The sequence below is a fragment of the Ziziphus jujuba genome, chromosome 3, assembly GCF_031755915.1.
Source record: "Ziziphus jujuba cultivar Dongzao chromosome 3, ASM3175591v1".
NCBI lineage: Eukaryota > Viridiplantae > Streptophyta > Magnoliopsida > Rosales > Rhamnaceae > Ziziphus > Ziziphus jujuba.
In genome coordinates, this window is record NC_083381.1 from 32737751 (window position 1) to 32765314 (window position 27564).

Consider the following 27564-nt stretch of genomic DNA (forward strand, 5'->3'; position numbering starts at 1 on the left):
AAAGAAATTATATAAGCATAAAAGTTTTTTCAATTTTTATTTTCTTTTAATTTCTATATGGCCTTAAAATAAAACAAAAATAATAATATGAATCCACTACTTTTTTTTTTTTTTAATGAATTTAATATTTGTTTAGAAAATAACAGCTTTTCTACTAAGAATATTTTCATAAATTTTAACTCTTCTTGATAGAAAGAAAAACACTATTTATCTCCACCAACACGATAGAATTCACTTGCTTATACAGCGATTCCATTAGTTTTTTTTCATTTAAAAAACAAAATTAAACAGTATACTTTAAGTTTGATCGAATCAAATTTTGTCTATATTTAAAATGGTCTAATTCTATTCAGGCCAATTAACCTAGGAGTATTTACATTTTTTTTTTCTTTTTATCTCTTGCAACCAATTAATAATTTTGATATCAACAATTATTTTTTTTCAAAAAATTGTGGTATCAACAATGAATTCACTGAAGATGAATTTGAAGTGAAAATTAGTAAAACTCTAAATCGAATATAAAAGTATAATCTAGTAGCAAAGTCCAATGTTTTTTCTAATTTTTTTGAATTTAAATTATCATACTTTTAAAAAAAATAATAAAATTCATATTAAGATGATAAATATAGTTGGATATATTTAATTTTTTATGCTAAACTTTTAATATGAGAAAATGAATTTGTTTAGGGCAGGGTAACAACTAACAGATAACATTTAAAAAATATTAATAATAAAAAGTATAAAAGAAAAAATAATAAATAAAAAAAAGAAGAAGAGCAGGGTCGGGTGCCACGTCAGAAAGTCAGAGGGTCGCTGGGTGCCACGTCAAAGAGAGTAGGGTATGAAGCGGAGTGAGACATTTGAAAGGGAGAAGGAGGGGGGAGCCCGCGGAAGGAAACGGCAAATGAGTGAGGTGGAGAGAAGTTGGAAAATGGGGAAGTGGAGGGAAAGGTCGAGGAGATTGGTGAATGGAAGAGTTTGAGTTTGCGTCTAGAAGTGCCTCAATTTCCACAAGAAGTGCCTTGAATTCAGCCCCCAACTACGAAAACTGCCTTCTCATTCCCATGACTACTTCTTCCTTCTTTGCTCATTCATTTACCTTTTCATCTTGCATTTAAACCCCCTTCACCCCCCACCCCCCAACCTCTTTCTCTTCTCCTCTCACTCTATTTAGCAAATAACCGAACACCTGGTGAGCTCCTAATTTCTTTCTCTCTCTCTCTCTCTCTCTCTCTCTCTCTCTCTTTTTTCTTTTTTTGGTTGCTTTTGTCCGCATGGCTGATTACAATGCCAGTTTAAAATTGCCTGAGGAAGTATGCTTATTTATTTTATTCTTATCGTTTCTGAAGTTGGTTTTGAGATCATGCTACATGGTAGTGATATACATTGGGTTGCTGTTTAAATGGGTTATTTCTTGTTCAATGATCATATCTTTTAAAATGGAAATTATCATTGTTGCATTTTTGTAGGATGCCAAGGAATGGGGATTTGGATATAATTATACTATTTTTTGGTTACAAGTGCGTAGGGATATATATATATATATATATTTATATGTTCCCTAATTTTGGCGCTTTTTTTGTTTTTTTTGCTTTTTCAGTGTTGGATGTAGATAATATAAACAAAAAAGGATAAGGGTAGCAGATACTGATTCCATTAGAAGAAGAATCTCAAAAGCAACTATGGCATAGTAATTTTGAAGATTCAAGGAAATGCCAAAAACTTTTCCCATTGCTATGTTTTGCAAAACTTATCAACCCTGGGATTGGATTAAGTAAGATGTTTCATTGTTGTATGGAGGACTTATGTAAACACCCTTTCAGGATAAGGAAAATAAAAGAGAGAGAGAGAGAGAGAGAGAGAGAGAGGGACCTGTCCTTTTCCTTTATAGCTTGGTTAACTATTTACCCTGGTTTTAGACTTAGAAGTAAGAACCCTTTAAATGAACGAAAAATCAGAAGGCTTTTGTCGATGTCTATTTCTCACCATATGGCACGCACCAAAATTCTAACTACTTTCTTCATTTTCTCCAGCTCTTTGTCATTTGAAGAATTTTGTTTATGAAATGGGATTTTTAGAAATTACTGGTGTACTATAAACAAAAGTTGGTCCAGAACAGAAACACTTGTTCTGTGTTTGGTTCTTCGCCTATTTAAAATATTTTTCAATCCTTTTCCTTTTTTTTCTTATCATCTTGTAGATGGGTTTTGCTGTAGTATATATGTATTTGTGATCTAAATTTTTGTATTCTGTGAGTGAACTTTCCTAATTCTTATCTCCTCAATGTTTTTAGTGATTTCACGGTAGATTGGAGTACAAGAATAATATCTGATGTCTTCTCTAAACTATTCAACAAATATATTTTGGCAAGAATGTCCTGTTGGGAAGGTTGAAAGGGCAAAACTACTTAACCAAAAAGGATGTGTTGTATAGATTACGGGTCTCAGCAGATCAGGTACATTTTTTAGATGATAATTCATTACTTATGCGTATGTGTTCATTTTCTTTATTCTTTACCCCTTTACAATACGTGGCAATATTGCATTCTTAATCTCTAAGTAGCTGATGACTAAACTATCTCAAACAGAGGTCTCACCTCCATTATTCTAGTGGACTCTTCTTTTTCTTCTTTTTATTTTTTTATTTTTAATCTTGAAAAAAATTAGCATTGTATGTTCTATTGTTCTTCCATGAAAGCGCAATATATTACCAGCTAGTGCAGGAGAGACCATTCATAAATATATTATTTGCTTTCAAGTTTCAAAGAAAGTGAAGATTGCATCCATAAGCATTAGTGATAACACAACCAAGGCTTTATTATTTTATTGCAAATATTATTCAATCTTCTATTTCCAAACGATTTTCAGACCAGTAAGTATGCTTTATGGGCAACAAGTTAGATTTTAATTTGATTCGGAAAGCACAAAATGTTTTCTGGTTTTTGAATCTGAGCAAGGAGATTATTAAAACCACGATGCAAAAAATGAAAATGATATATGAGGAAACACCTGGTTAGCTGCAATTGTCGTGGGCATGTATTATGTATAAATGATCATTGGGTAACTGTTAAGGTGCCATTGGCTTTTCTCTCTCCCTTTCTCCACTCTTTCAAAGTTTGGATTCCCTGTATGTCCCAAAAAGATGAGATTGTTGCATAGCTCTTGTATGTTCATACGTTTCAAGTGTTGTATGAGCTTATCTGCCTTTACACCTCATAAATGTTGAATTTTAGTTATTTAGTTGATCTGCATTTTTATTTGAATGCTACTAAATATGCTTTAATTCTTAGGCCAGATATGTGATGGATGTCTTGTTATTTGCAATCGATTGTGTCTTATGTCTTGCATATGCTAACTTGTTGACCTTGATTGTACCTGTTACTCTCAAGATGATTTCTTGCAATGAACTATCATGTAACTTATTGTTTGTCACAAATATTGAACATTCACAGCCAAAGGTTTTCAAGTGAATGGGGTATATTTATGCCTTTACTGAATTTCGCTATATTTTGTGGTAATTGTTATGATATATCATGCTAAACTCAGGAAAAAATTTACAGGGAAAAGCACACTTGCATACACAGTAAGTAGAGAACTGCACTCTAAGGGAAAGCTTTCCTATGTTCTTGATGGAGATAATCTTCGGCATGGACTAAACAAGAATCTTGGTTTCAAACCTGAAGACCGGACTGAAAATATACGTAGAGTTGGTATGTTTCTTTCGATGGATTTCTTAAAGAATATGGAGATTGTTAAGTTTCAATTCAAGCTTTCCCTGCAAATCACTCTGACAAGGCATAAACAAATGTATGTCAAAACTATATTTCATTATACTTAGACGCTGTAATTAGTTGACAATATATTTTTGTACGTGAGGTAGCAAAACTTTTCGCAGATTCTGGTCTGATCTGTATTGCCAGTCTGATATCTCCCTATAGGAAAGATCGGGATGCTTGCCGGGCAATGTTGCCAGATTCAAATTTTATTGAGGCAAGGCTTCTTAATATAAATGTTACATATGTAATTTTCTTGGTTTGTCTATCTACAGGTTTTGAATATGAAATCCTATACCCTTTTTTTTTCTTTTTTTCGAAAACATGTAATCCTGTACCTTTGTGTACAGGTTTTCATGAACATGCCTTTGGAATTATGCAAGTTAAGAGATGCAAAAGGCCTTTACAAGCTTGCACGTGCAGGAAAGATTAAAGGTATACTTTTGGGAACATACCTTTTCTATAGCTTTTGTTTGCTGGAGTGGATTTACCTGCTCCTTTATTTCCACAGCCCCTGTATATATGGGTATAGAGTATAGTAACACCAAAATAAGAATTATATAAAAATTTAAGTGAAAGAAATTCAATTCTAAGGTTGACAAAGGATATGAAACTTCTGTTTTTTATTAGATGCTGCTTTTTCCTAGTTTGATTCATTACTAGCTTCTTGTGTTCTGAGGTTTGAGGGTGAAATATACTTAAAAGACGCCCAAGGTGTATTCATGGAAGCTTAGAGTGGACTTTACTTTGGCACCTTGAATGAACAACTTATAATGATTTTGTTACTTAAAAGCAGAGCATCTAACATGATTGCATTTTACTTAGGCATCGTTTGTTAATGCATTGGTTTTTAACCTGTACCAAATTATTAGCTAATTACCAAAATGCAACCATGAATTTAAGATGTGTGATCCTGTGAATTTAATATACTACATGTTATGAACATATCATAGAAAAAAATTAGGAACGGTTATTATTCTTTTAAAATTGCAGACAAAAAATAAATAAAATAAAATATTAATTATTGCCCAAATATTGACCTTTTCTTCTTAATGTCATTGAAGTTTCAAAAAAAATAAAAAATAAAAAAATAAAAAAATAATTGCAGACAAAAAAGAAAAAGTACAAAAAATTTAAATATTAATTGCTCCTAAAATGATTGCTAAGAGACTGCCTTACTCATTTCTAAAAGATGAAAATAAATAAGAAGCGCGTACGAAGAGAGCAAGATTTTCAAAATCTAAAATTACAAAATATTTTTAAAAAAATAAAAAAAATAAAAAAAGAATAGCATGCAATTATTATTATTATTTTTTTAAAATTTTTGATATTCAAAAAAGAATAGCAGGCGTGTCGGAATTTCACTATTCAATGCATTTGCAGAAGAAGAGGACAAGATGATGATGATGATGATTAATGGTGAAGAAAAGCAACAGCTAGCTGTGTGATGAAGATCATAAAAGAAAACGAGGAATTGCATACTTACGACAGACCACCAAATGTGTGCAGTGCTTTAACTGTCTTCAACTTCCGACCACACCACCATCTTAAAATTCCGCATCGATATCTTGTTTGCTCACTGTGTGAGAATTGACCACACTATATGTTCCATCATTTTGTAATCTATCTCCATTGAAGGACAGCTTCGGACATTGAGATATTTCAATTCCTTTGAGAGAGTCAAAAACTATTTTACTAATACAGAATCTCGTCAATTTTGGAAGCCCATTCAACCGAAGTATAGTTAGTTTCGGGAGAGAGTATATAATCCCACTAGTTGTACTTACTGCTTCTTGGTTCTCATCATCTTCATCTTCATTTTCATATGATATAATACTTGTTGTTCTTACTGCTTCCTGGTTTTCATCATCTTCATCTTCATCTGATGATTCTCCTATTATTTCCACCATATTCGTACAATCTCCAACTTCCAATTTGACTAGGTTCTTAAGATTCGATAGCAGTACAGGCATGAACAACCTCTTTATTTTTTGACAGCCCCATATCTCAAAATGCTGAAGAGAGGAAAACATGGGAGTTTGGAGTGGTCGTTTTGATGATGACGCAGATGCAGATGCAGATGCACACCATATTTCTCTCGCAATCAAAGCCCTCAACTCCGACAATTCCTTCAGCTTTAGAGATATTAGACTTTGGATGAGAGGAAGGTTGCAGGAACGACAACAAACTGAATGTTCCATCCCTTGACAACCAAAAATATCACACCGGCTCAACTGGGTTACATTGTTTAATGACACAATATCACGTAGACTACTGGCATCGTTGCATCCTTCAATATACACAAACTGAACATCTTTAGGGAGCACAGCCAATGAGCCTGAGTCTTCTCCACCTTCGCTTTTACTTATTTTGCAATTACTAAAACATACAATTCTCTCACAGCCTTCAAACCTATCCTCATCGTCAAAGAGTTCTGGATGGATTCTTGGTCCCACAAGAAGTACGTAATTGTTGGGGCCCCTCCTATTTTTCTCCCACGATCTGACACATGCATTGAAGCCGTTCATATCATAAAATCTCCCATTAAATGTTTCAAGCTTTCACAACTTCTCTATCTCCTCTCCTCTCACTCTTCTGGGTAAGAATGGAGATGACATCTCCTGCTCATTCTCAATTCCAAGATATTGAAGACAAGATAGTTTGTGTAAAATGCCACTTGGTATCATATTTATTTGTGTTTCTTCAAGATTGAGATATCTCAGATCCGACAACATTTCTAAGCCTTGGGGTACTTTTGTTATTGCTGTACCTTGAAGGTTCAGCCTCCTTAATGCCTTTAGATTTTCTAAAGATGGTATAGACTCCAATTTATCACAACTTTCCAACCATAATGCAGTTAGACTCACCAACTTACAAATTGAAGTGGGCAGATTTTCGATATCCGTACAGGACAAATCAGGAACACTGAGCACGGGCATAAGATTGAAAATAAAAAAAATCTGGAATGATGTCTAGTACTCCACAATAATTTAGCATCAGTGTTGTAAGTCTAGGACACTGGTGTGATGCAATTGAAGGAGAAATGCCTGATATGTTTTGCCACATGCAAGAAACCTTTGAAGCCCGCTCTTCTTCCCAGAGTATCTTTTTTAACTCTTCTTCAGTTTCTACCCAATATTGAAAATTATCTCTTCCAGTTTGGATGGCCATGCTTCTTACCAAATCATGCATCTTCGCATACTTTTTCCCATAAATCCCTTTTATACCACCTTCCAATAAACAAACGTTTTCAAGTTTGTTCAATATGGTATGGCCCCTATCCAATTCTGCCTGCCTACTCAATCCATCAATGAATCTCTCATTAATAAAACACTCAATGTTATAGGCTTTATTGTGATAGTATGAGAGGTGTACAAGCTGCCAGCTGTAAATAAGTGCTGAGGTGGCATTTATGTTATAAAGCTGTTAGTTGAGTTTGCTAGGTGATAGCTTTGTTAGTTAAGTTCTAGAAGCTACTAGTGCGCATGTTTACATCAATATATAAGCTGTAATTCAATGAACAAATTACAGAAAATAATATTCCAAGAAAGTTTACAGATTTTCTTCTGTTTTCTCTCTTTTTCTAGCTTATGGTTTCTTATTATGCAAGGTTTCTCTCATTCTTCTATTTTCTTAGCTTTCTTCTTGCTTACTTCTTCATCACATGGTATCAGAGCAGAGATTGTCAATCTGGTAAAAACAACAATGGTAGAGACATTTGCACGTGAAATTGCAGACAAAATTGGTGATTCTCTGGTTACGATCTCACCGTTTCCAACCAGTGTGCAGAAGCTCGATATTGAAAATTTCTTGGTGTGGAAGTCTCATATCCTTCTGATTCTAAGAGGACACAAACTAGACAAGTTCGTAGTCATCGATGAACCAGAATTCATGAAGGATTTTGTTTCTAATGTTGCTACAGTTACAGAAGAAAATTTGCTTAAGTATTCTACTGAGCAACAGATCTGGATTTTGCACGATCAGCTACTGTTAGGATGGTTAATTGTTGCAATTTCTATTGAAGAACTTGGTGATTTGGTAGGATTACGGACATCACAGAGAGTCTGGGCTCAAATAGAGGAGACCTATGCGTCTCAATCTGAGGTAGTGATTCTTCAATTACGAACTCAATTGCAGACTACAAAGAAAGGAGCAATGAAGGTTCTCGACTACTACAAGAAAATGAAGAAAATAGTTGATCAAATGTCAACTGGGGGATTCTTTGTGTCAGAAAAGGAACTTGTAATCTGTATTCTGACTGGCTTACGTCCTGAATATGAGATGGTGAGAGTTAATTACATAAGCAGGCTTCCACTACCGAGTTTACAAGAGGTAAAAATTTTCTTATCTCATTATGAAACTACAATTGAATAGATTAATGCAGTAGCTATATACAATACTGCAAATCTTGCCTCTGCTTTTCATAATCAAATACAACTTAGTGATAATACTCGTCCTAGAAATGTGTCTTCTGGAAGTGTCAGCTTTTATGTTGATAATACTTCTTCTTATAATGCTATTCGAGTCATGAAGGAGCTGGTTCTGGAAAATTTTATATGAATGATTTTCACATGAGAGGAGGTTCTTATGATAATAGAGGTAGAGGTTATTCAGGAAGAGGTAGAGGCCGAAGTAGAAATGGAAGGCCATGGAAACCACAATGTCAAATTTATGGCTTAATTGGACATCTTCCTAGTGTCTGCTATTATAGGGATTCAAGCTCAAGAAATTCTGTTTTTCAAGGACACAATTTGGGCCCTCAAGGAGTGTATTCAAGAATTAATCCCATGCTTCAGAATTCTCTTATGTCACTTGGTGTGAATGCCCATATGACACAACTTTGTAGATCTGGTCTTGTTAGTCCTGCATTGGTTAGTTATAATTCTCAAAATCATTTTCCTATTGGATCTCTTGGGAATATCATGTCTCAGCATGCCAATCATGCTTTTGGTTATGGATCATTTGGAACTGGTTTGTCACCAAATAATGCTGGTGGATTACACTTAGGTGGTCAATCTGGTATATCCTTGGCTATGAATAATAATGCTCACTTTGGTTCAGCTTCAGCACATTTTGTAGCAACCCCTGTGCTCGTTGGTGATCCAAATTGGTACTTGGACAGTGGAGCAACCAATCATGTGGTTTCAAGTGGTGAAAATCTATTACAGAAGATGGAGAACAATGGAAATAACAAATTGCTTGTTGGAAATGGCCAAGAGCTTGGTATTACAGGTGTAGGTAATACACTTGTTTATTCTCTATCTGTTCCAGATTTTGCTTTGGCATTACAAAATGTTCTAGTTGTGCCTCAAATAGCTAAAAACTTCCTAAGTATTTCTAAATTGACCTGTGATAATGCTGTTACTGTTGAATTTGATGGGAATCACTGTTTGATTAAGGACAAACAGTTGGGGAAAGCAGTTCTCACACGAACCCTTGAAGATGGACTCTATAAGCTGCAAGTTCCATATCATGAGGCTTATTCTATACCATTGCATTTTGGTCTTCGGCAGCTTGCTCAATCAACTTCAAGTTCAAAATTACCAGTAAACACAGTTATGTGCGTGCTGTTAGGAGTTGCATCATCTACTACTAATAGTCGTGGTTCAGTTTGTAGTTCAGATGTAGCATGTCAAGATTCTGGTTGTAATCCAAACATCACTTGTCTGGTTTTCGACAACTTGTCAGAAGTACCCATTAAAAATAGTTTCAGTTTTCATGTTGCTAATAAAGATTGTCTTGATTTTGATGTTTTACATCAAAGGCTTGGACATGCCTGAGTTGGAGTTATTAATAAAGTTCTTTCTTTATACAAATCTGATCTGAATATTAATAAAGATGTTACTTTTTGCGAAGCTTGTCAGTATGGAAAGGGTCATGTACGCACTTTTCCTTTGTCTTCTTCTAGAGTAACTGCTCCTCTTAAACTAATACACACAGATGTTTGGGGACCTTCTTCAATTGTTTCTCAAGAAGGTTTTTGGTACTATATTCACTTTATTGATGATTACTCAAGGTACACTTGGATTTATCCTATGTGAGTTAAATCTAAAACTGTTGGTATTTTCAAACAATTTCATGTCATGGTAGGGAGAATGTTTGATGCCAAGGTTAAGTGTTTACAGTCTGATTGGGGTGGAGAGTACAGATCTTTCCTTCCTTATTTACAAAGTGTTGGCATCACTTTTAGACACTCTTGTCCATACATGCATCAGTAAAATGGGAGAGCTGAGAGAAAGCACGGGCACATTGTTGAAGTTGGTTTGTGTTGCTTACTTAAGCTCACATGCCATTGGTGTACTGGTGGGAAGCTTTTCATACAACAGTCTATCTGATTAATAGACTACCTTCAAATGTTCTAAATTCTGAAAGTCCTTATCAACTTTTGTTTCACAAGATTCCTGATTATCAATTCTTGAAAGTTTTTGGCTGTTCCTGCTTTCCTTTTCTTAGACCCTATAATAATCATAAGTTTAAGAAACTTCATACAACTAAATGTGTTTTTGTTGGGTATAATGCTGATCATAAGGGTTATAAATGTCTGGATTTTTCTGGAAAAGTATATGTGGCTAGAAGTGTTATCTTCAATGAGAAAGAATTTCCTTTTCCATCTGGTTTCTTAAAGAAGAGACTTTAGAAGCAAACTAACTGTATTTCATCAAAACTTTCTACTGCGTCCTTGCCTGTCTTTAAACATACTTGTCAAGGTTCTGGTTCTTCAAGTATCTCTACTCCAGTGCTGTCCGATGGTGATATTCATAATTCAATTTCTTTTGCTTTAGATGACTTTTCAAATTTATTATCTGCAGACTCTTCATCCTTACAGTCTCACCCAGAAGATCAATTGCATAACAATGATTCTGCTCATAACAGAACAGATCATCAGGCAAGTTTCAATTCTTTGCCAACTACAGTGCCACATCAATCTATCTCAACTCATTCTATGCGGACACGCTCCAAGAGTGGAATTTTTAAACCAAAAGTGTATACAGTAAATTAGTTTTCTTCTTCTCAACATATTGTTGAACCAGTGATAGTAAATGAAGCCTTGACTTATTCAAGATGGAAACAAGCTATGGATGAGGAATATGATGCTCTTGTTCGAAATAAGACCTGGTCTTTAGTTCCCTATACTTCAGGTATGAATTTGGTTGGTCATAAATGGGTTTTCAGGGTAAAACAAAATGCTTATGGTACAGTTCAAAGATTTAAGGCATAGTTGGTTGCAAAAGGTTTTCATCAACAGCCAAGTTTTGATTTTAATGAAACCTTTAGTCCTGTTATAAGGCCGATAACTATTTGATTAGTCTTAAGTCTTGCTGTCACTCAAGGTTGGCCTGTCAAACAGCTGGATTTTAACAATGCATTTCTTTGTCCACATGGCTCAGCCTCAAGGGTATGAGAATCCTCAATTACCAAATCATGTTTGCAAGCTCAACAAGGCCTTGTATGGTTTGAAGCAGGCCCCTCGAGCTTGGTATGATAAGTTGAAAAGCTCTCTTTTTGACAAGGGTTTTAAGAACTCAATTTCAAATCCTTCCCTTTTTGTTCTGAAAAACAAAACAATCTATCTACTAGTTTTAGTCTACGTTGATGACATTATAGTGACTGGATCTAGCCTTGTAGCAATTGAAAAGTTGACTTCTGATATAAACTCTCAGTTTTCTTTGAAGGATTTAGGAGACTTGAGTTTCTTTCTTGGAATTGAAGTTAAAAGGAGTTCAGCAGGAATGCTGTTGACACAAACAAAGTATATTCAGGATTTACTTCACAAAACAGGTATAGAGTATGCTAAATCTTCACCATCACCAATGATGGCAAGTAAGCCTTAAGTTTGACAGAAGGTGACATTAAGAATAATCCTGAGTTGTATAGGAGCACAATTGGTGCACTACATTATTTGACAATAACTCGACCTGACATCTGTTTTGCTGTTAACAAATTAAGTCTGTTTGTTCAAGCTCCTACATCTTCACACTGGGAAGCATGTAAAAGACTGCTTAGATTTCTTAAAGGCACTATGGATCATGGTTTGCAACTTAGAGCTGCTATGAAACTTGCTATTCATGGTTGTTCCGACTCTGATTGGGCTAGTGACAGAGAAAACAGGAGGTCTACAAGTGGTTACGGCATATTTGTTGATTCAAATATGATCTCGTGGAGTTCTAAAAAGCAGTCAGTAGTAGCTCGATCTAGTACAGAGGTAGAATATAGAGCATTGGCTCATATTACCTCTGAACTGTGCTGGTTACAAAATCTCTTTAAGCAGTTACAGCTGTGTTTGCCAACGCCAGTTGTTTGGACTGACAATTTAAGTGCAGCTGCTCTTGTTGCGAATCCAGTTTTGCATCAAAGAATCAAACATATTGAGCTGGATATTCATTTTGTAAGAGATAAAGTTTTAGATAAGTTTTTTGAAATTAGATATGTTCCAACTAAGGAACAAGCAGCTGATATTTTTACTAAGTCTCTAGGTACTTCAAGGTTTTTGTATTTAAAGTCAAAACTAAGCATTGGTAATACTATCTGATTTGCTTGTTTACAAAGTAAAGGGGAATATTGTTGTACAAACTCACATTTGTCTGATCAGTATCAATCAAAATGAGTTTGAAGGGGAATGTTATAGGCTTTGTTGTGATAGTATGAGAGGTGTACAAGCTGCCAGCTGTAAATAAGTGCTTAGGTGGCATTTATGTTATAAAGCTGTTAGTTGAGTTTGTTAGGTGATAACTTTGTTAGTTAAGTTCTAGAAGCTACTAGTGCACATGTTTACATCAATATATAAGCTGTAATTCAATGAACAAATTAACAGAAAATAATATTCCAAGAAAGTTTACACATTTTCTTCTGTTTTCTCTCTTTTTCTAGCTTATCTTAGGTTTCTTATTACGCAAGGTTTCTCTCATTCTTCTGTTTTCTTAGCTTTCTTCTTGCTTACTTCTTCATCACACTCAATCAGTGTTTCTCTATAAATTTATAGTCTTCAGGAAACAATAAGCAGTATACAAAAAACTGTTGCACTTTTGGATCTTTCAACTGATCGTAGCTGTGCTTCAATACTTGAAATACCTCAGTTCCCATGTCATCATTATGCTCTAACACTGGTTCTTTCAATTTTTCAAGTGCATCTCTCCACTCACTTATGTCTTCCACCTCCCTCATGGATCCTGCCATGGTAATAATCCTAAGAGGCAGACGAGAACATTTTTCAGTGAGTGACTTTGCAATAGACTCAATTTCAGGAGAAAGTGCTCTACCATGCCCAAGTTTCTTAGTAAATAACTCCCATGCTTCGTTCTTAGAAAGTGACTCCACCTTGATATGCTTTTCACAACCTATCCTTTGGCAAACCTCTAAGGATCGACTTGTTAAAATCAACTTAAATCCATTTCCATAAGAAGGAATTCCCAACTCATCTATTGTAAAATGTTTTTAAACATCATCCAAGATGAGCACAAAGTTATTCTTTTTTTCTCAACCCCTGCGCTAGCTCTGCAGCCCTTTTTTTTCTTATCGTACTCATTTTCTATTTGAAGTCCAACAGTTTTTGCAATGTCACTCTGCAGTTTAAGAACACTAAAGTTTTGTGACATAGTCACCCAAGAAACATTGAAGTTTGGACGATTATGAAGTTCATTGTGAATATGTTGTTTTACCAACTCCCTCCATTCCATATATGCCAATTTTTGAGACATCATCGCTCCTCAACCATTCCCATATCACATTCTTATGTTGTGAAATGTTTGACCAATTAATTTTGTTGTAATTAACTCAATTTGTTGGTTGCCATGTACCTCAAGTGTAAGCCCCTCAGTAAATTGACCTTGCTAAATGATTTCTATCACTACCTCTGTTAATCTTGCTATTTTCGGTTCATATAGCGAATGTGAAGGAAGCCAGCCACTTTCACGAACCTTTTGCTCCATCATATCAACTTCATTCATTATGCTTGCAGCATTTGTCAACCAATTTTCAACTACTTTCCTTCGTTTTTTCAACAATAGGCCTTCGGCATATTCGAGCTCTACCTTGACATCTTCCTCTCCAAGTCGCATTTCCTTTTTAATTTTTTCATCAATGCCCTTATAATTTATTACTCCTTGTGCAACCTTCTTCAGATTCTCCATGCCTAACAAAATTAGTACATGAAGACATAAAGCAACAATCCAAAATATTTTACAATTGTAACATACCAATATTTCATGCGCTTAAATAGGGAAATGTTTAGCTCAAACAAATCAATAATTAGAAAACAAAATATTTTTGTCCCAAAGAAAAAAAAAAAAAAAAAGAAATTGATCGTCAAGCAAAAAGCATCACAACGAAGGCTAATTAAACATCCACTACATAATAAGACACATTTTTATGGTGAATAAGCCATAAAGAAAATCAAATAAGTCTTCACCAAATGTTTCATCTGGTCAAATTAGAAACTCACATTAATATTAACATTTAAAAAAACATAAAACAGTGATATTGGTTCATAATGATGATAATTCATCCTATGTGTCTAAAATTAATCAACATGAAATAGCAAATTAAAATGAGATATCTCATCAAAGAGGAAAATAAAAAAGGAGCAAATATATACAGATCTAAAATTTATAAAGTTGCAATCCAAACTAGCTAATATATATATATATATATCCATGCATGCATCACTATTTAATTAGTAACTAGAGTTTAATACACTATACTATTTCTGTATATATCTATTCAATTTATTATAAAAAAACAAATATATAAATATATATATCTATATATATATATAGGACTTAGCATTATTATTTTCATTTAGCCATTTTGTAAGTAGGGACTATTTTTGTGTTATTGCTTTTACTAGTTAATTTGTTTAACACTTTGTCATTTCTCATAAAATAATCATGAGTTTGAGTTATTAAAAAAAAAATAAAAAAAAAAAAGGGAAGGTCCCAACTCCAGTATATATATATATATATATATATATATAAGAAGAAAATAGCATGTCCCCAAAAAAAAAAAAAAAAGTCCCTAGTGTTGAAATATAATTCAAGAAGAACGTTCATCGCAGTGTCCATACATAATAAAATTAGTGCATGAAGATAACTATATGTGATTGAAGACATAAAGCAACGATGCAAAATATTCTACAGTTATAACAGACGTATATTTTATGTGCTTAAACAGGGAAATGTTTAGCTCATCCAAATCAATAATTAGAAAAAAAAAATCTTTTATCAAAAAAAAAAAAAAAAAAAAGAAGAAGAAAAACGAACTGATCATCAAGCAAAAAAGCACCACAACTAAGGCGAATTAAACATCCACTACAAAATAAGACATTTTTATGGTGAATAAATCATAAAGAAAATTAAGTGTTCATTTAGTCAAATCAGAAGCTCACATTAATATTAACGTTTCATGTAAAATAAAATATTAATTAATATTTGATCATGATGATATTGATAATTCACTATCCCTGTATAAAATTCACTGTGAAACAAGCAAATTACGATGAAAATATAAGAAAAGGATCTGCCAAACAACGGGCAGCTTCACTTTGTACGGTCGCTAAGGCACAGGCATTTTAGAAAAGGGAAGAGAACTTCTCACCGAAGGAGGCAGTAGGAATGAAGGATGCAAGCTTATCCTTGACTTTTGAGCAAATTGTATATGCACACAAAGGATATATAATATAAAATAATGCTATAGATATAAAAAATTTAACCAAAATTGTAACCCAAGTGACATGGTATCATATAGCATTCCATTTAATAATGCCACATCACTAACAAAATTTCTACTTAATTAATTAGTTTTTATTTTTTTAGGTTTTATAATATTTTTAAAACAGGATTAAAAAAAATAAAAAAAGAAAAAAAGAAGAAGAAAACGCCGTCTCTCAGTTTCTCCTTCAAGCACCATCACCTGCCTCCTTGCCCATCATAGCTTTTCTCTTTCCTAGACAACGACAAAGAAGAAATTGACTTTTATTATCAGATAAAGCAACAGTCATCTTTCTGATCACTATCCTTCCACCATTTTTATTATATCTATATCATTCCAGAATTTTACTTTTCAAACATCATCAAAAAAGACAAAGTACCTTTTTTGCCTCCCTATCAGATAAATTCTCTTACATTTCTTATCATTTTTTGTCTCCCTAGCTGTTCCACTAGTTGTTGCAGGATCAGTACGTATCCCCCATTGTTGAACATAATTTATCCATGACATCTCCAGTAGCATGCTCTCGTCCAATTTCTCCATTGTCATCTACGGAGCCAAATTTAGATGGTAAATTTATTTTTTCTTTCTCATCCAGTAGCTTTCCTCTCGTGCAGTTCCAAATTATTAAATTATTTTTTATTTTTTTTGGGAAAGCTTAGATATATTTCTTCCCTTTTCTATGGAAGTTAGAGGACAGTAGAGCCAAATTTAGATGGTAAATTTATTTTTTCTTTCTCACCCAGTAGCTTTCATCTCGTGCAATTCCAAACTATCAAAGGTTTTTTTTTTTTTTTTTTTTTTTTTTGGAGAAAGCTTAAATATATTTCTTCCCTTTTCTATGGAAGTTAGAGGACATGCAACAATCTAGGTAGCTCACATTCTGGTCTCGGCATTATTACTGTCACAGGTTAAACGTGGTGTAACTTGTGCTATATTACTTTGAATATCCTCATAATCTGTAACATTTGTTCTTGAGTGCTTCAATGTCCAAAATGATCTAATATGTTCTTTTAAGAAGTTTCCAACACGACATAGAATACTTCTTGTGAAGACGCCATATAACTTAAAGTCTACATATATATATATATACATATATGTATATATATATATGTATACAATGGGGGTTTGGGGTGATGAGAACGGCTTGAAACCAAAAATAATTTCTACTCTAATTTAAAGAGTTTAAGTTGTAGCATCAAAACTTGTAAGGTTCTGATACATTACCTGACAAAATGTAGCTGGACTTTGTACTTTACATATGTTGTCATATTGTATATTTGCTCTCTATTTTTTACAAACTAGCTAGCCAATATGATTGGCATATTGTCCTTTGAAAAGTAGACTGTTATTGATTGTTGGCTGTATATATGCAATTGATGCTCTTTCTCATCTCTGCAGCAATGTGACGCTATGTTCATCATATATTTCTGATATGAATTTTCGACATTTTGTCAACCTTTTTCCTTGTAAATCAATCATTTAGGCACACTATTATTTAATTATTGTTATTATTATTATTATTATTTTCATATGGGGGATGAGAGAAAATAGTGTTCATTGTTTGTTGATTATACTTGATGAGGAATAAAACTCTGGTAAGGAATTTGGCATGCTTTAAATAAATTAGAGAAGTTTACTATGATGAAATAAACAATAGTTGGAATGATATTTGGGTGTCTAATGAGTTGAAGGTTTTTCTTTTTCCTCTTTTTTTTTTTTTTTTTTTTTTTTTTAAGGACCAAATAAATATTGTAGTGGAAGTAAATATTCCTAGTTCGTTTACTTTTATTTAGAGTTTAGTTTTTCAAATTTAAGTGTGGAAAAATTCATGCTTATAAACTACGATTTTAATATGAAATTATGGTGCTTGATCTTGTACCTTGTTAATAAAAGTTTCACAATGTTTGGATGATACATTTGGTGTGTGAACCTGAAATCTAGAAAGTTGATTAAAAAAAAAAAAAAAAAAGGAACTCTTTGTCATTCCATAGTTTTAATAGAGGATGTTAGTATTGCCTTTGTTATTACATGATATGTTACACTTGACTATCTAAAAAGTAATTTTTATATCAAGTAAAATAGTTCATAGTTATAATTTTTTATATGATAGAGAATCTCTTTAAAGGCTTGTCTCCACATAGTGAAGAATTTCATCTTCTTGAACACCAGCAACAAGAAGAAAAAGGAGCAAAATATTATTTATTATCTAAAAACCTTGCTCAGGTATGAATTAGTGGAATTCTATAAATTCTATGGGAAGGAAAAAGGCTTCGAAATTAGCAAAAGGACTTCAAGTAAAGGAGATGATGGAGAGATGAAATACATTACATTGGCATGCTCACGCAATGGCAAGTCAAAATGTACATCAAAAAGTGCTTTGAAATTGCATCCAGTGATAAAAATAGGTTGTCAGGCAAAGTTTAGAGCTGTTAAATGTCTAGATGGAAGGTGGCTAATTGGCTTTATTGTTCTTGAGCACAACCATGAATTAAGTACTCCAAGCGAAGCTCGATATTATAAAAGTAATAAAGCAATAAAGCCATATATACAAAGGAGGTTGGAAATAAATGACAAAGCTGGAATAAGGCTAAACAAGAATTTCAATTCTTTGGTGGTTGAAGCCGGTGGACATGAATATTTGACATTTTTAGAAAAAGACTGTAGAAACTATATTGACAAGATTAGACGTTTACGGCTGGGGGAAGGTGATGCTATTGCAATTCAAAAATATTTCTTGAAAATGCAAGCTGATAATTCAATCTTCTTTTATACGACGGATTTAGATTATGAAGGTCGAATTAGAAATTTGTTTTGGGCGGATGCAAGGAGTAGGGCTGCTTACAATGAATTTGGGGATGTGGTCACATTTGATACTACATATTTAACAAATAAATATGATATGCCTTTTGCGCCTTTTGTGGGGGTCAATCATCATGGACAATCAATATTATTTGGATGTGGGTTGATCTCTAATGAGGATATTGAGACATTTACTTGGTTGTTTCAGTCTTGGCTTGCATGTATGTGTGGTCGTGCTCCAACTGCAATAATCACTGATCAATATAAAGCCATACAAAATGCAATTAAAATTGTTTTTCCTGATGCATGTCATAGGTGGTATCCGTGGCATATAATGAATAAATTACCCAAAAAATTGAAAAGCTACAAGCAGTATGAAGCTATCAAGTTTGCTTTTCAAAATGCTATATATGATTCTTTAACTTGTGATGAATTTGAAGATCGATGGAATATTTTCATTAACAAGTACGCTCTTCATTCTAATGAATGGTTATCTGGATTGTATATTGAGAGGTGACGATGGGTGCTTGCACTTGTTAAGGATATTTTCTGGCCAGATATGTCTATAACTCAACGTAGTGAAAGTATGCATGGATTTTTTGATGGGTATGTGAATTCAAAGACCTCCTTAAAACAATTTGTAGAGCAATATGATAATGCTTTAAGAGACAGAGTTGAAAAGGAAAACCATGAAGATTTCAATTCTTTTAACTTTTGGATCCCTTGTATAACTGGCTATGAATAGAAAAACAATATCAAAGTTGTTATACTACTGCAAAATTCAAAGAATTTCAACGAGAACTAACAGGAAAAATTTGTTGTGATTTAGCTTCAAGTAAAGAGATTACAGAAAAATTATACCAATTTGTAGTGGATGAAGATATAATGATTGGGGAGAGTAATTGGCATGTTTCTTTCATTGTATGCTTCAATGAGGATAAATGTAACACCCGTACCAAAAAAATATATATATACATGATTAAATAAGTTTGACCAAATTGACTAAGTTTGACCAAGTTTGACCAAGTGAATAATATATGGGGTTTAAGTTGACTTTTTCAATAGCCAATATTTTTGGTTTGACTGAGGTACCATTGTGTAGATCTCGTCGATACGAGTTCACAGACTAGCGGCACGCCAAATTTTGAGTTACAGATAAAAAATTATGGTTCTGAGAAGTTTTAAGCATAAGTTTTAAATCAGTGCCCAAGCTAGTCCCCAATTTTTGTCTGTTAGTGATTTAGGCTCTATATAAGCCTCGGTAAGTGTGCCAAACAGAAAGAAAAGCCTAAAAATACCCATTTCCTCTCCAAAACTCGAGAAAAACACCCCAGACCCACGGGCTCGAACCGACCGTTTTTACCTCCAATAGGGTTTACGCCGTTTGACCCATCTCCGGCCACCACCTTGCTACACGCGCCGGCTAGAGAGGAGCGGGAGACGGAGGCGAGCTCGGCTGCAAAATTTCTCGGCCACCAGTAGCTGGATGAGCCCAGATCGGGCCGAAGAAGCCCGACGGCCGAAAATTTTTTCTCCTCTTTTCTTGTGTTTTTCAGCCAACCCAGCTCGACCCATACCTCTATCCCACCATTTTCAACCCCTCTGAGTCCATTTCCGTGGTTAAATTGCCCAAAATCCCCAGCATTTGAGAGATCCCTCAAGTTCAAGTTCGGCCAAACCTTTACGTCAATTTTTCGGTCACCAGACCAAGGTCAGACCACTGGTGAACTTCTTGTCTCTTGGGCTTTCCGTTGACTTATAATTTGTGAATTTTGAAGGTCGTTTGATAATTTTTCTATTTTTGGGGTTATTTGGCTAATATTCGGAGAAATTGGGACTGTGTTTGGACAATTGTGGTTAAATTGGTAAGAATTGAAGTTAGATTAGTGAAATTGGTTAATATTAGGACCTAATTGGGTGTTCAATTTCGAAATATTAGGCTTCGGGTGAAAATCCTCAATTTTGGGTACCGGATCCTAAGGACACGCGGTATAATTGGACTGTCCGGTGTTCAATTTATGCAATTTTGTAGTACTGTAAATTATTTTGAGACATTTAGATTATAAAAGTGTTTCTGGTTTAGTTGTTTGGAGCCTGAGGAATATTTTATTATATTACAGGCACTCGAGTTAAGTCTGGAGAAAATCATGTAGAGGAGCAGGCATGAGCATCTACAGTACTGTGAGTGGTTATATCATTTTTAAATGATTTGGGTATATAGTATAGTATAGATGTGGTTTAAATATTTTATGTATATATCATTTGATTGAAATGTTGTTTTATGTATAAATAAATATTTTCTTTCACATATATGTGTTATCATTTTATATGACTTTTGATAATGTTTTAAGTGATTTTCAATTTTAATGGGTCCATAAATGGACTGGTGGTATTTAAATATCTTGGTAATTAAATTGAGATTCTAAATCATTTTGAAAACTATTTGGTTTGAGAAACCAGATTGAAAATCATATGATTTTAAGCATGATCAAATATTTTATAATTTTATGTGCTTAAAATTGGTTTATGGTGAATATATTTCACGGTGGTATTTCTTGTTTTCGTATGAAATGATGTTTTGAGATTTTTGAAGTATTTAATTAAGCGGTGGAAGTTTAAATGTTAAATTATGATTTATGATACAGTATCGTTTGGAAAAGTATATATATAATCTTACAAGATTGTTTTATGTATACTGTATTTGTTATTTTTAAATTGATGAACCATGTAATGCCAATACCTTGGATCAGTATTATATTATATTATATTACCGCGCGCTGGGTTTACCACGGTGCCGTGAGGTTGGTTGCATCCAACGGTTATCTATTATTACCACGGACTGTGAGGTCGGGTTTATCTGATGGTTTATTATTATTACCACGGTGCCATGAGGTTGGTATCATCCAACGGTTTATTATTGGCACGGACCGTGATTTACAAATATTGTGGTAATTTCTGTATTTTCATATTTATTTGGTGGAACTGCATTTATTATAGTTTATGCTCAAATGTTTATATCTAGATTTGAAACATTTCATAATATTACAATGATCGTTCATTCATATTTTTGAGCATCGATTTTTATAATATTAATTGGGGTACAAGTTTGGAATTTGTGAAATGATTTTTAAACGGGAAACTTTTCAACGAGTGGAATGAGAGATCTTGAGAGAAAGATTTTTCAGAAATAAATCATTACTTTTCTATTATATTATGCCACTCACTGAGATTCTTTATCTCACGTTTTATTGTTTTAAATTCGTTCCCCTAGGCCCAGGCAGCTAGTAGCAGTCTACCTCGCACATAGCTTATCGTTTGTTTCCTTCCATTGCAGTAGCTGTATTTATCTTTTCTTCACCTATTGTTATCTTCTGGACTTATTTATTACTTATTTGTACTCATAGACTTTGTTGACACTCTTAGAATGCTCTGATTTTAATTATGGGACTCAGTAGAGACCATGGTACTCATGTGTGGAGTTATGGCCTATAGCATAGTAGGCCGGTTGTGGACTTATTTGTATATATATATATTGAGGTATTAACGTTAATGCTGGTATTTGATTATCTACGTTTTAAGGTGAGGTTCCATTGGATATTTTTTAGGGATTGTCCAATGGGACTTCCCTAGGCGGGATCACTCTGGAGGTCTTAGGGAGGATTCCCGGGGTGAGTCCTATCAATAAATATGAGGTTACTTGCACTTGTCGACTATTTGAGTTTAGAGGTATATTATGTCGACATGCAATTATGGTGCTAATTTATTAAAAAAATATTTGTATTCCAGAAAAGTATATTTTAAGACGGTGGAGGAAGGATGTGAAAAGATGTCATACTAAAGTGAGAATAAATTATGTTGATTGGAGTGCCAAACCTGAAACATATTGATTTGATAAGATGTGCAACTCATTTTTTGAGGTTGCAGATTTGGCAACTGCTAGTGATGATAAGTGTAACATGGTGATGGAGGTGATTCACAATTTGAAAATGAAATTAACATTGAATGAAGGTATTGATATGCATGCTCAGACAATAAATGGCAAGGAGAACAGTGTTTCAAATAAAAATGGAAAGGTTCTTACTTCATTGGTTTTTCGAAGTAAAAGTCGTCCTCCATTCAAAAGAAAACAATCTAAAGCTGAGCAAATTTTTCGAAAAAGAAAAGAAAGAAAATACGATCAGAAATCGATGACAGCAAAATAACAAAGGTATGAAATAAAATGCCATTAATATGTTTTAGAAATATTTTGCCATTGATGTTTTATTATTTATTGTTTCTAATGTCCTTCTTTGTTTTGTAGAAATCGAACAAAAAAACATGTGACTCAAATTCTATTGTGCACATTGAAAAAGCTTATGCATTGGGAACACAAGAAAGTGTTACGTCAGAGGTATAAATTGGTATAGTATAACTATATGATTTTTGTTACTGAACATACTCATATTTGTTGTTGCTTAACTTATTTATTAAATAGGATATTGAATTTTGGCGCTAATGAAACTTTTGCGGATGGACTAAATGAGTTTTATGGTTCTTCTTCTGAAATTTGTGGCCAAGATATTGGAATGAATAGTCAAACTAAATTTATGCCTACTTTAGAAAACCATTTACGGGTATTTTATACTTCATTTCATTACCATGAGCTTGTGGTTATGAAATTTGTTTATTTTTTATATATAAATATTTTATATTGTCATCAAATATCATTATGTAATACTATGAATTAACTTTCAATTTATGTAGGGTGACAGAAATTTGGGCAATGAAGATGGGAGCAACAACTAGATGGCTGCATAGGCTACATTCTTTTAGACCTATGTTGTCTAGTATTTTATGTGTGTTGGAAAGGTGGTAGAGTTAATTTCAGAATCTGGAAATAAGAACAAAAAATTTATTTATAATAAATTTTCATCTGAGGAGACTTTTGGTATTCTGAATTTATCAGTTGGTGGTTTCTTTAGTATTTTTCTGGTTTTTCATGTGTATTCTTTCCTAGAGATTTATATGTAGTGACTCCGTTACAATTGATAGCTTTTGTTCTAAGACAAAAGAGAGTCTCTGATGGCTGCATAATTCTCTTCACAATGATATGAGAAACTTTGTTAATTTTTATGAGGTTTTATCCAAATATATATATATATATTAAAAAAAAGGAAAAAAAAAAAAAAACAAAGTTGGAACTTTGAAGCTTGTTTTGATCATTATTTTGCGTACTTGGAAATTTGTAAATTTCAACTTTTCATACGAAAAGTGTCTAGAAAACCAAAGATGGAAAAAAATCTATGAAACTTTCAGAGTTGTATTACTAAATTAATCAGAAAGCTTACAAAGGATGATGATGTTTTTGACCATTTCTACGGAACCCGTTAAAACTTTTAATAAGCTAAAACAAGCTTGATAACCAAGCTAACAGACTTTTCTAAATTGTTGAACCCTTCTACTAATGGCAACTTGTCTATGAAACAGCTTATACAAAAAGAGAACGATCATCTTCTCCAATTTTTTTTTTTTGGGCATATTTGAGCAAGCATTTAATCAACTTTATTTCATTATGCTTTCCATCCATTTCCTTTTCGACTTCCTTCAATGAGTCAACCAATTTTAGATTTCATGGCTTCAAATGCTTTGCATCATAACTAGGTTTGTACTCCTGTAATCATATTGAGCAAGACTTAAAGTTAGACAAAAAACAACATTGCAGAGAATGAAAAAAAATTAAGATCAGCAGCTGCGATTGAAAAAAATTAAAATGTAGTTGAATAAAGGCAAGTGTTAAAATGTAGTTGAATAAAGGCAAGTGTCTGTGGCAACTGCAGTTGACATAAATATTAATAAAAGCCCACTGATTACTATTAATATTAACTGCAGTTGACATAAATATTAATCAATGGGCTTCTAACCACCACTAACATTAACAAACATTTGAAGTAAGCAAATTGCACAAAATTAGCTAGAAAAAACCAATAACCAATGCGTTACCAAACAATGCCCAAGTAAAATATTATCATGTTACATGCTGCTTTTAAGTAACAAAATCATTTATAAGTTGTTCATTCAAGGTGGCAGGAATACAACCTGGGAGTATTTTAAGTTTATTTCACCCTCAAACCTTAGACACAAGAAGCCAATAATGAATCAAATAGAAAGAAGCAGCATCTAATAAAGAACAGAAGTTTCATATCCTTTGTCAAACTTAGAATTGAATTTCTTTCACTTAAATTTATATAAAATTCTTATTTCGGTATTATTATACTCTATACCCACATATACAGGGGTTCTGGAGATAAAGGAGCAGGGGTAAATCCACTTCAGCAAACAAAAGCTATAGAAGAGGTATGTTCCCAAATGTCTTACCTTTAATCTTTTCTGCACGTGCAAGCTTGTAAAGGCCTTTTGCATCTCTTGACTCGCATAATTCCAAAGGCATGTTCATGAAAACCTGTACATAAAGGTACTAGATTACATGTTTTCAAAAAAAAAAAAAAAAAAAAAAAAAGGAAATTGCAACTTCTGAAGATTCAAATGGAACCGAGGATGAACAATAGCTACACTTCTTTGTTGATGCATTTCCACTTGATTGCAGCCTGTTCCTTCCCCAACCAAACAAAGAAAAAAGTTATTACGACATAATAAGCATAGATCAATTTTACTGCAGAGACTGGAGAGAGAGAGAGTTGTACATCTAGTACTACTAGTCATTTTCATCATCTACAACAAATAGAGCATTTTATAAATGCCAATTGCTGTAGGTACTTATAAGAACCAGCAAACAGTTACGAAAGGAGTAGGGGAAAAACCGAAAAGGTGAATGACAAACTCTCATGCTAAGTTAAAGACAAGCAAACAAGCATCAAATTAAACAGTTTGAAAGCGATTTTTTATTTAGGAATAGCCTATTGACATAATCAGGAGGGGTAAATGATTTCAAAATAAAGATGGCAAAGGAATTATTACTGCATAGGAATTGTAAACTGTACCTCTCCTTCTGCTTTCCAACCTCTATTGCAAGGACCCTTAACTGGTCCCGTACAACATCACGATTGAGTGAAACCCACTGCTCCATTTGTGCTAATCCAACGGGAAACCAATCTCCTGGTTGAGAAGAAACTGCAGTTGAATGGGACCTCAGACTCAGACTAGTAAAAGCGGAAAAACTAAGGCCTACAAGCCTCTCACGGAGTTCTCTTTCACTGCTCAAAAGCAACTGAATCCACTTCAACAATTTTTCTTCTTCAGTAAAGTCTAGTCCTTGCAAATTCTGCTCTTTGCTGTTTATTTGCTCAGGCTTCAGCTCTGATAATATTACCCTTATACAGATAATATCCAGGAGGTGCCACTAGCGAGAAGTAAGCTTTGATAAACTTTTTGAAACATGTGGAAAAATCTTTTCGGCAGAGAGTCCCATTTCAAATTGAGATCCAACATATGAAATTGAGAGCCACTGGACCAGTACGTGCTCAGCCAATAATGCTGCTACAATATCCCAAACAACCATAGGCTTCTTCTGATTTTCGTACTGTTTCAAAGACCAAAGGATTTACTTGTTGTGCACCAATCCAAAAGAAATCAACAGCAGCCTTTTGAGTCCTAGACAATATACCCAGAAATTAATTCATAAAACTAAAATGAATACTTTTTTCCATTATTATTTTTATTGTTCCTATTCTTTCCAATTATTTCTATGAAACCTAAGTTTCTCCACTTCATATTCTTTGTATTAGCTCATTCAGGGCTTGGGATCAAGGATTTATTGAATTGAATTGAGTTTCATTCTCCTGCTTCCCATAGTTTATTCGTTCACATAGCAAATTAGCATCACATATTCATCTTTGGCAGGGGAAAAATGTTTTATCACCTTTGCTGGTACATTGGATCTAATAAATCTTGATCAAAGTTGCGAACCTACAATGGAAATGTGCAGAATAAGGATGCATATTTTTGAAAGAAAGCCACATTAATATATACATTCTTCACCGGATAAAAAACCACCAGTAAAGTGACAAGGAGATTAGCTAGTTAGATTATATTTGCCATACAGAAAAAAAGTTTATAAATCGTTAGTATTTATCAACAACTTTAAGTTCCTAGGCAGATTGCAAGCAAAGAGGAATATTTGAGAAAGCTTATGTAGTACCATAGCAATCACAAGATTTCCAGGAGAGACTGCAAGACCGTGAAATGTATGCATCTGGCAACTGCCAAAAGGAAATTTCAAATTTTGTTAGATTAGAAGAAAATTTTTAAGTAAAAGATACTGGTAGTGTGGAAACGTACATCTGTTGAGCTTCTTAGCCGAGGAGTTAGTACATGCAAGACATAAGGCATAATCGATTGAAAACAACAAGACATGCATCACATATCTGGCCTGAGAATTAGAGTATATATAGCAGCATTAAGATATTAAAAAAAAAAAAAAATTACAAAACCAGATAAACTGAATAACTAAACCAGATCAGCGATGGGTAGACGTTATTCTTCTTCGTCGTCGTCGTCCAAGAAAGAGAAGAGCTATGATGGGCAAGGAGGCAGGTGATGGTGCTTGAAGGAGAAACTGAGAGACGGCGTTTTCTTTCTTTTTTTTTTAAGAATATTATAAAATCTAAAAAAATAAAAACTAAATAATTAAGTAGAGATTTTTGTTAGTGATGTGGCATTATTAAGTGTAATGTCATGTCAGATGCCATGTCATTTGGGTTACAATTTTGGCTAAATTTTTTATATCTATAGCATTATTGTATAATATACATATATATATATATATATAATTACATTAATCCAAACTAGCATATACGCATCACGATAAGCTTCTTTAATTAGTAATACACTATACTCCATATATATCCATTTAAAATTTTTTTTGTTTATTTTAAGTTTAATCTGTATTTTGTAATTGCTTTATATTAGGATTTATGAATTTTATATTCATTTCATTATTTTGTAAGTAGGGACTATTTTTAATTTGATTTTGCTTTTATTAGTGTTTTTTATTTTATTATTATTTTTTTAATTTTTTATATTACGATGTAAAAAAGGAAATTTCACCTAATCAAAAGTTTGAAGTCTAAATCTAAAAGTGTATTTTCAATGGTTTTACAGTTGGACAAAACTTATATAAAACCATTAAACCAATTTTATGAAGACATAACTTTTATTAGTTTGTTTAATACTAACAAAGTCATTTGCCAAAAAAAAAAAAATCAGAGAGCTTGAATCTTAACTGATAAATAGACAAAAAAAGAAAAAAGAAAAAAAAGAAATAATAATAACAAATGAAAACAAAAATGAAGAAA

General features: G+C 33.3%; 1 protein-coding gene, 1 long non-coding RNA gene and 1 pseudogene across 12 annotated transcripts; 2 read left to right on the plus strand and 1 right to left on the minus strand.

The window, feature by feature from the left end:
• The first annotated feature begins 770 nt into the window (after positions 1–770).
• Positions 771–5649, plus strand: LOC132803205 (adenylyl-sulfate kinase 3-like). 11 transcript variants are annotated; one of them, XM_060815508.1, is made up of 6 exons: positions 843–1192; positions 2294–2455; positions 3546–3806; positions 3920–3989; positions 4123–4207; positions 5156–5649. In XM_060815508.1, the coding sequence occupies exons 2-6, from the start codon at positions 2421–2423 to the stop codon at positions 5218–5220; spliced, it is 516 nt and encodes a 171-aa protein (XP_060671491.1). In that variant the 5' UTR covers positions 843–1192; positions 2294–2420; the 3' UTR covers positions 5221–5649. The 11 variants fall into 11 exon arrangements, 7 of the variants coding, with proteins under 7 accessions (XP_060671493.1, XP_060671490.1, XP_060671489.1 ...); XM_060815510.1 differs by lacking the exon at positions 5156–5649 and having other exon boundaries at positions 771–1192; positions 3546–3709; positions 3895–3989; positions 4123–4385; XM_060815507.1 differs by lacking the exon at positions 5156–5649 and having other exon boundaries at positions 795–1192; positions 2372–2455; positions 4123–4385.
• A 12140-nt stretch (positions 5650–17789) lies between these two features.
• LOC107422763 (protein FAR1-RELATED SEQUENCE 5-like) lies at positions 17790–23059 on the plus strand (annotated as a pseudogene).
• Positions 23060–24773: 1714 nt separating this feature from the next.
• LOC132803351 (uncharacterized) lies at positions 24774–26800 on the minus strand. The gene is made up of 4 exons (XR_009638506.1): positions 26549–26800; positions 26409–26469; positions 26130–26176; positions 24774–25861 (listed from the first exon to the last, which is right to left on the minus strand). It is a non-coding gene; the product is annotated as an uncharacterized LOC132803351 (long non-coding RNA).
• Between the last annotated feature and the right edge of the window lie 764 nt (positions 26801–27564).